The sequence below is a fragment of the Tupaia chinensis genome, unplaced genomic scaffold (assembly GCF_000334495.1).
Source record: "Tupaia chinensis unplaced genomic scaffold, TupChi_1.0 Scaffold000258_1, whole genome shotgun sequence".
NCBI classification, from domain to species: domain Eukaryota; kingdom Metazoa; phylum Chordata; class Mammalia; order Scandentia; family Tupaiidae; genus Tupaia; species Tupaia belangeri.
In genome coordinates, this window is record NW_006159738.1 from 2825594 (window position 1) to 2839183 (window position 13590).

Below are 13590 nucleotides of genomic sequence, written 5' to 3' on the forward strand. Positions count from 1 at the left end.
ACCGGGGTCCATCGGGTCCACAGGCGGCACCGCCCCCGAAAACTTAGGCGGCTACTGAGGTGCCTGAGTAAAAAGAGCCCGCGCTCCCGACATCCCCCGTAGCCCTGTTCGCTGTACGCAAAAATTACGTCATCATCCTTCACTGCAAACATCCTTGAGGGCTTCTAGTATTACAGAACAAAAGGCAGCTCAGTAGAAATACTTGCTCAAGAAAAACCTACTTGCTCAGTTGCAATAAGAGTCCGAGAGGAATGCGTCCCTCTCAGAAATGAATTAAAATGTATGTGGGCTTTTATCATATATAAAAGTAAATAGAGGGAGGTGAGGGAAAAAATCCCTCGGCAGCTGGAATTAACCCTTTCGCTCAGGTGCCCAGGACAGACCTAACTGCTGTCACAGCCGCGCATGCGCAGCAGGCGGAAGGCGCCACGCCCCCTCCGGAATCCACCTGTCAGGCTTCTCCCTGGAAAGAGCCTTTGGTACAGAGAGTGTATTAAGCCCTGATAAACGACACTCCGGCTCGGTGTGAATAAACGCGTGGCCCAGGAAGAGCTGGTATCCACGGTAGCCAGCCTGGCACGGTTAATATATTTATAAGGCCAAGTCCTGTGGCATAGCGGTTGAGGGAGCCCGTTTCCACGAGGCCCACTGCGGTTTGAGTTTCAGCCACGGTAGCTTGAAAATCGGGCAAGGTGCATACCCCACACCCCCCGCAGGATGGAAAGTGGAGAAGGAGTTGCTGGCATCACCATGCCCCACTGGGAAGAGACGACTCCCTTTCCCTCTCTCTCTGTGTCACGTGCATGCACTCCAGCGAAAGTCTTAAAGTTTATTGCTCTGGAGGTTTACAAACCAGTCTACAACGTTGAAATGTTATTTTCTCCTCACAGATGGAGAAACCGAAATTGCCTGTATAAACTTTGTGAAGTTGTTAAATGCTTGACTTGGAATCAGACATTCTAACTCCAAATCCCTTGATTGTGCAGTGGCTAAAAACTCGACGTATGTGAGCCAGGGAAGTGAGTGAGTGAGGTCTTTTAGGTGTTTCAGTTTAAAAGAGTAAAAACAGGGACCAGCAGTTAGCGTAATGGCTATGTCGCTAGACTCCCACGTAGTTGACCGCGGTTCGAGTCCTGGACCTGGTGGCTTAAACTCACGCAGGGCGCGTGTGTGCGTGCCCAAGATCCCGAGAGGAGAATGGAGGAGAAGGGATTGCGGCGTGGCCATCCCCCCTGGGGGGGTGATTACCTGCTTTCTATCTCTCTGTCTCTCTCTGTCTGTCTGGTGAGCGCACACGCCCTATAGCAAAAACCTCTCCAAAAAAAAAAAAAAAAGAGTCAAACCCCCTCCACTATCACCCACCCACCCATTCAGATATGCCCTTCTTCGTTTCTTGAAGGACACAATTGTCTTGGTCGTATTTTGTCTTCATTTGATTTTATAGGAATAGATGCAAATGTGTATATATATATATATATATATACGCACACACACACAGAGAGGAAAAAAATCATAGTGTAAGCATCTTGATAAATGGCAACTGATAGGAAAGTGGAGAAGGGGTAGCTGAAACTCAGTTTCCATCTGTTGGTTCCACTGAATCTCTTGATTTTTCAAGAAAAAGTCATAGTCATAAATAGGAACTTTAAATTTGAAATATCCCAATTAAAAAATATTTTGCCAAAGGATGCTTACGCTAGTTAGAGAGAGACAGGAGAGGAGAAGGGAGAAAACACCTCCCAATGAGTGCACCACAATCCTTTCTCTTCCATTTCTCCATCTTGTTGGGATTTGGGGCATGAATACACAGCTGGCATGACTTTCAAGCTATATGAGCCATGATTCAAAACTAGTGGTTGGTCATGTGGGATCCAGCTCCCTTAACCATAGCCATGGGGCCAGCCCCTGAAGCATCCTAACATTTATTTAAATGTTTTTAGAGATTTTTTTTCCTGTAGGGTACATGCAATCGCCAGAAAGACAGAAAGTGAGAAATCACCCCCAGAGGGGATGGCCACACCATAAGCCCTTCTCCATTCTCCTGGGATTCGGGGCACATACACACATGCACATGGCGTGAGTTTCAAGCCACTAGGTCTGGGCCTCAAACCACAGTGAACCACGTGCGAGTCCAGCTCCTTAACCGCTATGCCACCTGCTGGCTCCTTATCCCAATTTTTAAATATTGGCTAAAATAAACATAATAAAGAACTCTATGCAGAAGAGCAAAAACTTGAAAACATCTTATTTATACATTAACAGGAGAAGAGATGAACAAATTGTACTAGATTAATGCAAGGGAATGCTATGGAGCAATCAAAAAAATAATGAACCCAGGTCAGTCAGTAGCAGGGTTGTGGAGGCAGCTAGATCCCACATGGCCAAACACATTATTGGAGTCCTGGACTCAGTGGCTAGAGAGACATGCTGGGCATGTGTGTGTGCATGTCCAAAATTGCAGGAGAACAGAGGAGAAAGGACTGTGGTGTGGCCATTCCTCTGGGAGTTGATTTCTCATTTTCATTCTTTCTCTGTCTCACTCTAATGAGTGCAGGTACCTTATAGCAAGAACGAAGAAAAAAATGTATAAAAAATTCATAGACGTGAAAACACCAAAATCAGATTAGGGACTACATCTAAGAAAGGCGGGTAGGAAATAAAATAAGATGTGTAAGAGCTTTGATTCTGGCAAATGTTAAGAGCTGATAAAATTGAGTGGTGAAGATACATGGAAGATATTTTCAAAATGTTTATCTTGAAAACCAATGAACCAAAAAGATGATATATTTTATGGTTAAGTCTCATTAAGCTAATGTATGTTGTATCATACTGATCTTAGTATTATACAAAGGGTATGACATTAAATTAACATGGGACGGGGACCAGCAGTTAGTGTAATGGCTATGTCACTGGACTCCCACGTAGTCGACCACAGTTCACGTCCCAGACCCGGTGGCTTAAAACTCACGCCGGGCGCATGTGCGTGCATGCCCAAGATTCCGAGAGGAGAACGGAGGAGAAGGGATTGCAGCGTGGCCATCCCCACTGGGGGGTGATTTCTCGCTTTCTTCTCTCTGTCTCTCTCTTTCTGGCAAGCACACATGCCCTATAGCGAAAAACCTCTCCAAAAAAAAAAAAATTAACATGGGACGTGGACCCACAGGGCAGTCGAACAGGTTTCCTGAGGGAAGGAGTGAGAGACAACAGGACGCAGTGTTACAACTCTTCAAGGTCATCTGTTTATTGTGGGCCAGGGATTGTGGTTATATACATGTTGGTGGGCGGTGATTGGTTGTTAAAAGGTGGGTTATGATTGGTTGCTTTTGTGGACCAATCATGAGGTACCAGATATGCAAATCTGAGGGATTCTAGTGGCCAATCAGAGTATGGTTTTGAAGGTGAGGTTTTGAAGGGGAGCCAATTGTGGCCTTTGGCATTGTGTAATTGTTTGCTCTCTGAGCCTAAGATGGCAATAGTAAGAGACTTATGAAAATGGCCTTGGCAGACTCGCTGGTGTGCAGCTTCCCACAGGGACCGAAACAGATGTGTCCAAGGGGAAAAAGTCCAGGTCAGGGAATCGTCTTGTAAAATAGTAATTTTGAGGGCTGGTAGGTGGCATGGTGGTTAAGGGCACTGGACTCCCATATGGCCGAGCGTGGTTAGAGTATCAGACTTGGTTGGTGGCTTGCTTTCTCACTTTTCTCTCTCGTCTTTCTCTCTGCCTGTCTCTGGTAAAATTAAAGTCAAATAAGTCAAATAAAATAATTCTAAAAAAAATAATAATTTTGGAGCTGGAGGGATTTAGAGGTTATCTCATTTTATGTGAGGAAACTATGGCCCTGGCGTGGAGGTTGACCATGAACTTGTTAGTAAGCCTTGTAACAGATGAAGAATGAGGAGGGTACTGTGGAAGGTTGATGAATACATCGGAGGGACAATTTACAAATGTAAATGTTCTGCTCCACTTAGATTCATCTCTAAACGTCCAGCAGTCTCCTAAGAATGAAAATCTTTTCCAGCTGCATTAGACATTTTTCTTAGATCTGTCTTTTGTACAAGGGGAAAAACATAGCACTTGTAAATTGCTCTAAGGGAAACATTACTTAACATCCCTTAAGTGTCTCCTGGCAGTGATAGGCTTCCTTTCAGTGGAAAAGTAACTTCAGGACAAAGAATTTGCCTTAACTGCAGAGACTAAATACCCTATCTTTGAATGATTTTTCTTCTTTTCAGTAAAGGGGACTGAAAGTACTCTGGGTTCTAAGTTACCTGGATCCTCATTTTGTGTATGTGACAGACAAGGATGGATAGTACCCTTTCAGAGGCAAAACCAGGACAGCTTGCCCCGGTCAGAGTTCAACTGCCATAAAGGTTTTCTGCAGATTTTTCTAAATTAATTTTATTCATTATCATTATTTTAATTTTCTGAGGTTGACTGGAGAGAGACACAGAGAAGGAAAGTGAGAAAGCAAGCTGCCAAGTCCAGGACTTGAACCACAGTCAGCCATGTGGGAGACCAGCAGCCTTCACCGTACCACCTGCTGGCCCCTCTGGAGATTTTTTTTTTTAATTAAAAAATTATTTATTTAATTTTATTTATTGATTCATTTATTTTTAATTTGATGAGAGAGAGGCACGGAGAGAGAGAGAGAGAAGGGGAGAAAGCAAACCACCAGGCCCGGGACTCGAACTGTGGTTGGCCATGTGGGAGTGTCCAGCACCTTAACCACCATGCCACCTGCTGGTACCCCGCCACCTGGAGATTTTGAACAATCCACTCCAAGACACTGCTTTGCGGCTTCCATGGTTTTCTGACCAATCTCTTATTTCACAGATTGATTCTTTGCTAATTTCTTCATTCTTCCTGAATTTCTTTTTCTTTTTTTTTTTTTTTTAGAGGTTTTTGCTATAGGGTGCGTGTGCTCAACAGAAAGATAGAGACAGAGAAAAAGAGAGAAATCACCCCCCACGGAGATGGCCACGCCGCAAACCCTTCTCCTCCATTCTCATTTCAGGATCTTGGGCACGCAGACACACCCACCGTGAGTTTAAGCCACCAGGTCCGGGACTCGAACCACAGTCGACTACATGGGAATCCAGCAACATAGCCATTACACCAACTGCTGGTCCCACTTTCTGAATTTCTTTTTGTGTTGTTTTATTTTGCCAGAGGGCACATTCACTGTTGGAAAGAGAGAGAGAGAGAAAGAGAAAAAGCACTTCCCATGGGGATTGGTCACATTGCAATCCCTCCTCCTCCATCTCTCCCTCCTTTTGAGATTTTGGGTCTGTATGCACATGCACTGGACATGTTTCTCAAGCCATTGGGTCTGGTACTTGAACCTAATAGTCAGCCATGTGGGATCTAACCACCTTAATCAACAGGCCACAGGCTGGCTCACTTTGTTCCTGATTTCACGCACAAGCACCTGCCATATTTTTCAAACCGCCAGGTCCAGGACTTGAGCTGCACAGTTAACCATGTGGAATCTAACCATCTTACCCACCATGTCACCAGCTGGCCCAACGTTTTACATTTTTAAATCTTATTTAACCCTTGCAAGAACCTTATGTTGCAAATACAACATTATGCCTTCTACCGGCTGAAGAAGCTAAGGTCTACAGCAATGAAATAACTTGCCCAGACTCACTCTACCTGGAAGTTGGCAGAATTGTTCATTAAACCTAAGTCTGTCTAACTCCAACCATCATAAGGTGGTCACTGCAACACTGCAATTTTTATGAATACATTCATACAAGATTAGTAGATAGGTCTGTTCATTGTGCTATGTGAGCTTGAAAGCATGTACAAGCCCTGGGGCCTGACTGTTAAGAAAAAGCAGGATCCCATGTGAATGACTGCACAGTTTGAATCCTGGACCCCGCAGCTTGAGAAACATGCCAGGTGCCTGCGGGTCTGTACCCCAAATTCTGACAAGATAGAGAAATGGAGAAGAAACTGTGACTTGACCATGCCGTACGGAGTGATTTCTCCCTTCCCCTCATTTTCTGTCTCTCTCTCTCTCTCTGACAAACACACATGCCTTACACAAAATTTAAAAAAAAAAAGTTTAGCACACTGTCAGATCACCTGTAAATTGGAGCTGCAGAGTTAAAAGCAAAGTGGAAAATCATGATGGATGATTTATCACAACATCAACACAGAGCAGATGTGGCTCTAAAATTATACTTGCCTAATGGAATGGTCTCCCAAACATCTATAAACAGAGACAAAGGAGGAAACAAACCAAATGGCGTTGGAGAACTAGTACTACATCCCTTTCCGGACTTGCTCCAAACTCTTTATTAAAGCCTTTAGCACTGATAGTTCTGAGAAAAGGAAAATGCAGAATAATGGCTCACACATTTCTTGTTCAACTATTTCTACGTACTGTAACCTTCTACCTTGAATAGGAATGGGTTTTTTTTTTTTTTTGGAGAGGTTTTTGCTACAGGGTGGGTGTACTCGCCAGAGAGACAAAAAGTGAGAAATCACACCCCAGGGGTGGGATGGCCACACTGCAATCCCTTCTCTTCCATTCTCCTCTCGGGATCTTGGGCACGCATGTGCACGCACACACGCCCGGCGTGAGTATAAGCCACCGGGTCCAGGACTTGAACCACGGTCAACCACATGGGAGTTCAGTGACATAGCCATTATGCTAACTGCTGGTCCCAGTAATTGGCATTTTAAAAGGATGAATGTAAACCAGATGCTTGAGGAAAAAAGAACAATGTAATTGTGGTCCTCAAGAACTTTTGGCTATTTCGATTCGTTTTTTTAAAGAATTAGTTTTTGGGACCAGCAGTTGGTGTAATGGCTATGTCGCTGGACTCCCATGTAGTTGACCATGGTTCGAGTCCCAGACCCAGTGGCTTAAACTCACACTGGGCTCATGTGCATGTGTGTGCATGCCCAAGATCCTGAGAATAGAATGGAGAAGGGATTGCAGCATGGCCATCCCCCCTTGGGGGGTGATTTCTCGCTTTCTGTCTGTCTCTGTCTTTCTGGTGAGCACCTGCTCCTTATAGCAAAAACCTCTCCCCCCAAAAAAGAATTATTTTTCATTTAACTTTATTTATTAATTCATTTATTTTAATTTAACCACAGAGAGACAGAGAGAAGGAGAGAAAGTGAGAAAGCAAGCTGCCAGGTCCAGGACTTGACCCGTGGTCAGCCATGTGGGAGTGTCCAGTGCCTTAACCACCATGCCACCTGTTGGTCCCCAGCTATTTTGATTCTTAAAAAAATGTGTATTTTCAGGATAGCATGGTGATAAAGGCACTGGATTCCCATATGGCCAACCATGGTTTGAGTCCCAGACCCAGCGGCTTGAAAATCATGTCAGGTGCATGTGCATGCATGTCCAAAACTCCAAGAGTAAAGTGGAGGAGAAGGAATTGGGGCATGGCCATCCACCTGGGGGATGATTTCTCATTTTCCCTTCCTCTCTGGCAAGTGCATAGGTCTTATAGCAAAAACCTAAAAATAGTATGTATTTTCAAGCTGGCCTTGTGGTGTAGCCGTTAAATACTGTGCATAGTGAGCTGGATCCCATATGGCTGGTCTGGTTTGAATTCTGGCCCTGGTGACTTGAAAATATGCTAGGTACACATACACATGTATGTGTGCCCCAAATCCTGACAAGATGGAGAAGCAGAGGAAAAGGGATCGTGGGGTTGTTATACTCAACTGGGGAGCGTCTTCTCTCTGTCTCTTTCTCTTTCTCAGTAACTGCACATCCCGTCTAACAATAAAAATTTTTGTTTTCTATCAATCATTTTGTTTGTTTAATTTTCTCTATAGGGTGCATGTGCTCACCAGAGACAGAGAGAGAAAGGGAAAGTAAGAAATCACTCGCCAGGGGTGGTGGCCATGCTACAATCCCATCTCCTCCACTCTCCTCTCGAGATTTTGGGGATGCATATAACATGTACCTGGCATGAATTCAAGCTGTCAGGTCTAGGACTCGAACAGCAGTCAGCCATGTGGGAATCCAGCGACTTAATCACCATGTTACCTGCTTGCCCCCAGAATACTTAATTTGTATGTATACACAATAATTTATTTCTCCAATTCTCTATTGAGATGTGGCTAGAATATTTTCAGGTGTGTGTGTCTGTGTTTTCTCAGCATTCACCAATGATTGAAGCTGAAGTGTCGGATCAAGAATAAACATTTAAAATCTGATAGCTATTACTAAATTGCCTTGCCAAAAAGTCCTACCTTGTAGTAATCATCTTTGAATATCAGTACATTTGGAAATTTGTTATACTATACATTGTATATAATTCATTCTGAATCCTTTGGAAATTGTTCTTGCACATATATTTAAAAACAAAACACTTGGGCTGGCAGGTGGCGTGGTAGTTAAGGACGCTGGACTCCCACGTGGCCGACCTGGCAGTTCAAGTCCTAGACCTGGCAGCTTATTTTCTCACTTTCCCTCTCTCTCTCTGTCCCTTTCTGATCAAACTAGAAGAAAGAAAGAAAGAAAGAAGAAGAGAAGAGGAAGGAACGAAGAAAAAAAAGGGAGGAAGGAAGAAAGTTAAATAATTATTTAAAAAAACAAAAACAAAACACTCACCAGTCTATACAGCCTCAGGGAACTGTTGCAGAAACCAGGTTTCCAGCTCATACTGCTTGTGCGCCCCCTGGTGGCATTAATAGGTCAGGCCCCAGAATAAGTTGGTTTTCTATTATAAAGGTTCCACTATTAAAAAAAAATAATAATAACACGTTTGGGCCCAGCCACTGTGAGAAGCCTGGGTTCGATCCCTGGTCCTACCGAATGGCCAGGCATAGTGGCGCATGCCTGTAATCCTAGTGACTTAGGAGGCTGAGGCAGGTCTCTGCACTGTGAGACCTCATCTAAACAAAACTGAACACTTCACCATTAATCATGAAATGAGTCACTGTGGCGTTCTCTACCACTTTCTTTCAAAACTTTTTAAAGTTTTCTTCTTCCAATCTTCATGAGAGACAGAGAGACAGAAAAGACAGAAAGGCAAGCACTCCCAACAGGGTCTTACACAGTGATCCTTCTCCCAGTCAGCCAGGATGACAAGACACACTCCAGTGAGCCTGAAACATACAAGTCAATCCAGGAGCCACACCCTGACCTTCCTTATGACTTCCTGCATCACGGTGTCATGCTGCCACTGTTCCACTGTGGTGTTTTTTTTTTTTTTTTTTTTTTTTTTTTTTTTGGTGGCCAGGGGCATGTGCACTAGCTGGAGAGAGACAAGAGAGAGGAACAGTGAGAAATTACCCCCAAAGGTGGGATGGCCACACAGCCATCTCTTCTCCTCCATTCCCCACTCAGAATTCTGGGCACACACATATAGATGCCTGGCATGTTTGGTCCACCTTTTTTATTTTAGAGGTTTTTGCTATAGAGCGCATGTGCTCGCCAGACAGACAGAGAGACAGAAAGCGAGAAATCACCCCCCAGGGGGGATGGCCACACAGCCATCTCTTCTCCTCCATTCCCCACTCAGAATTCTGGGCACACACATATAGATGCCTGGCATGTTTGGTCCACCTTTTTTATTTTAGAGGTTTTTGCTATAGAGCGCATGTGCTCGCCAGACAGACAGAGAGACAGAAAGCGAGAAATCACCCCCCAGGGGGGATGGCCACACAGCCATCTCTTCTCCTCCATTCCCCACTCAGAATTCTGGGCACACACATATAGATGCCTGGCATGTTTGGTCCACCTTTTTTATTTTAGAGGTTTTTGCTATAGAGCGCATGTGCTCGCCAGACAGACAGAGAGACAGAAAGCGAGAAATCACCCCCCAGGGGGGATGGCCACACAGCCATCTCTTCTCCTCCATTCCCCACTCAGAATTCTGGGCACACACATATAGATGCCTGGCATGTTTGGTCCACCTTTTTTATTTTAGAGGTTTTTGCTATAGAGCGCATGTGCTCGCCAGACAGACAGAGAGACAGAAAGCGAGAAATCACCCCCCAGGGGGGATGGCCACACCGCAATCCCTTCTCCTCCATTCTCTTCTCGGGATCTTGGGCACGCACGCACACGCACCCGGCGTGAGTTTTAAGCCACCGGGTCCAGGACACGAACCACGGTCGACTACGTGGGAATCCAGCGACATAGCCATTACGCTAACTGCTGGTTCCCTCCTCGCCTTTCTTTTTGACATGTCTTTGCATCTGTAACAGAAGCTCCAACCCAAATATCAAGAATCTAATTTTAGATGAGAATTAAAAAAAAAAAGAGTGCCTGCCAATGGCATACTGGTTAAGGCTGTGGGATCTCATATGGCCAAATGTGCAGTCTGAGTCCTGGACCTGATGGCTTGAGAAACTGTGCTGGGTGCATGTACCAAAATCCTGAGGAGAATGAGAAGGGATCGTGGCATGGTCATCCCCTCTGGGAGGTACTTTCTCATTTCTCTTTCTCTGCCCGGGAACACACACATCTTAGAGCAAAACAAAACAAAAATGAAAGACTGAGTGGATTACATAATATGGTATGTAACTTATTTCTCAATGAAATTATTTTAAAAAAAGTTACCAGGGCTTGGGACCAGCAGTTAGCGTAATGGCTATGTCGCTCGACTCCCACGTAGTCGACCGCAGTTCGAGTTCTGGACCTGAAGGCTTAAACTCACGCTGGGTGCATGTGCGTGCGTGCCCAAGATCCCAAGAGGCAGATGGAGGAGAAGGGATTGCGGCGTGGCCATCCCCCCTGGGGGTTGATTTCTTGCTTTCTGTCTCTCTGTCGCTGTCTGGCAAGTAAACGCGCCCTATAGCAAAAAACCCCTCTCTAAAAAAAAAAAAAAAAAAAAGAACATTCAAAAAAAAAAAAGCTACCAGGGGCTTAATGGTTAGTTCCTGTATGTGTAATGAAAAAGTTTGGAAATACCGGGTTGTCAGGAAAGTCATGATACATTTTCTTTTCTTTTTAAATTTTATTTATTCATTTATTTTAATTTGATCAGAGAGAGAAAGAGCGTGGGAAAGTGAGAAAGCAAGCCACCAGGTCCAGGACCCAAACTGTGATAGGCCATGTGGGAGTGTCCAGCGCCTTTACCACCACGCCACCTGCTGGTCCCGATCATGATACATTTTCACATAGAAAAATATGTCATGACCTCCCTGATGACCTGACAGTGGTGATGTTTGTATAAGCATGAGTGTAATTAGTATCACTGAACTGTCCACTGAAAGTAGCACATACTGTTATGTACATGTTATCACATATATGCACAAGAGTACTGTGACATGCAATAACAGGTGAAAATGAAAAACATGTTAAACGAAAGAAGTAAGACACAAGGTCATGTGTCATGTGATTCTATTTCTATAAATTACCCAGAATAAACAAATCCAGAGACAGAAAGTAGATGAGGAGTTAAGGCAGGGCTGACCAGTACAGCGTAGATATGTCCTTTTGGGATGATAAAAATGTTCTGGATTTAGCCAATGGTAATTGCTGTGAAACGTCATGTATGAGGGGATCTTCAAAAGGTTTACAGAAAATATGTATTCTGAAAACATAATGTATCAGTTTAAAAAAATTTTTACACAATAAACTTATACTTTAATTCCATTTTTGCACATTAAAAAAACTGTTTTCCTAAGTTTTTTGTTACAGAGTGTGTGTGCTCTCCTGAGAGACAGAAAGTGAGAAATCACCCCTTATGGGGATGACCATACTGCAATCTCTTCTCCAGTCTCCTCTTGAACTTTTGGGCACACAAGTACAAGTACCCAGAGTGTTTTTCAAGCTGCCGGGTCCAGGACTCAAACCATGCAATAGGTCATGTGGGGATCCAGCCACCCTAAATACACCACCAGCTGTCCCTCCATGGAGTTTCTGAAGTGCCCTCATAGATATTAAAAACTACTTAACTATATACTTTTTTTTTTTTTTTGGAGAGATTTTTGCTATAGGGCGTGTGCACTCGCCAGACAGACAGGGAGAGACAGAGAGACAGAAAGCGAGAAATCAGCCCCCAGGGGGGATGGTCACGCCGCAATCCCTTCTCCATTCTCCTCTCGGGATCCTGGGCACGCACGCACATGCGCCCAGCGTGAGTTCCAAGCCACCGGGTCCGGGACGCGAACCGCGGTCGAGTACGTGGGAATCCAGCGACATAGCCATTACGCTAACTGCTGGTTCCCTTAACTATATACTTTTAAAGAATATTATAGGATTTCAATTTTATCTCAAAAAAAAAAAAAGTAAGTCAATGTCAAAGATAATAAAGTTTTTCTGACATGGAATGTTAGAAACTTCTTTATTATTACTTATTCCTATTAAGCACCAGCTTAATACTGCCAAAATTTCAAATCACCCTTGGACAACCCACTCTCCCTCCCCCCACTCAAAATCTTGATCAAGAGCTTTCCAAGCAAAGACATGCTCTCTTCTCTCTTCCGTATAAAATTTTAGGAAACAAAGGCAAAGGATTGTGTACATCTCGCTGTAAAATGCTGCTCGTGTCTGGAGACGGTAGCTGCCCAGGATCCCTTCACTGTCCAGGTCCTGAGAGGCTCTTGTTCATGAACTGTCTCTTCACAAAGCAAGTCCACCACTAACGAAGCGGAACAAAAGAAAATGAACAGTGGGGGGTCAGGTCAGAGTTCAGTGTTTTTTGTTTGTTGTCTTTTGTGGTTTTTGTTTGTTTTTGAGAGATTTTTGCTATAGGGAATGTGTGCAGGCCAGACAGAGAGAGAGAAAGTGGGAAATTACCCCTCTAGGGAGGATGGCCATGCTACAGTCCCTTCTCTCTATTCTACACACACCCAGAATGAGTTTCAAGCTAGCAGGTCCTGGACTTAAACCATGGTCAGCCACTATATTACCTGCTGGCCCCATACCTCAATGTTTTAAAAAAATTTGCCAGGTACTGGCAGATGGCATGATGGCATGGTGGTGGGGGCAGATGGACTCCCACATGGCTTACTCCAGTTCAAGTCCAGGACCCAGCAGCATGCTTTCTCACTTTCCTCTCTCTCTCTGTCTCTCCGGTCAACTTTTAAAAAATAAAATAAAATAATAACAATAAATTAAATTAAATTAAATTAAAAAGATAAAGTTTGCCAGAGGGCACATGTGCTTGTCAGAGAGAGAGGCACAGAGGAAGAAAGCAACCCTCAAAGGTGTATAATCATACCACAGTCCCTTCTCTTTCATTTCTTCATCTTGATGGAATTTCGGGCACATATGCGTACGTGCCTGGCATGTTTTCCAAGCTGCCAGGGCCGGGATTCAAACCAAGTAAATTTATATGGGATCCAGCTCCCTTAACCACCAAGCCACAGGGCTTGCCTCATAATGTAATTTCTTCTCTCTGCTTTTTTTATATAGAGAGATTTTTGCTATAGGCCGCATGTTCCCAGGAGAGACAGAGACAGACAGAAAGCAAGAAATCACCCGCTGGGAGGGTGGTCATGCCACAATCTCTTCTCTGTTCTCCACTCAGGATCTTGGGCACAATTGCACATGTGCCTGGTGTGAGTTTAAGCAACCAGTTCTGGGATTCAAACTGCAGTCAACTACATGTGAGTCCAGTGACATAACCATTATGTCACCTGCTGGTTCCCCCACAATG

General features: G+C 44.3%; 2 protein-coding genes across 2 annotated transcripts in view; both read right to left on the reverse strand.

The window, feature by feature from the left end:
• ANAPC7 (anaphase promoting complex subunit 7) overlaps positions 1-300 on the reverse strand; it is a 29691-nt gene extending 29391 nt beyond the window's left edge. Inside the window, exon 1 of the mRNA XM_006149317.3 lies at positions 222-300. The gene's annotated coding sequence lies outside the window, so the exon portion shown is untranslated. The remainder of the gene's footprint in view (positions 1-221) is intronic.
• Positions 301-12254: 11954 nt separating this feature from the next.
• Positions 12255-13590, reverse strand: part of ARPC3 (actin related protein 2/3 complex subunit 3) — an 18261-nt gene continuing 16925 nt past the window's right edge. Inside the window, exon 7 of the mRNA XM_006149319.3 lies at positions 12255-12570. Within this exon, the coding sequence (XP_006149381.1) occupies positions 12508-12570 (63 nt within the window). The 3' untranslated portion in view covers positions 12255-12507. The remainder of the gene's footprint in view (positions 12571-13590) is intronic.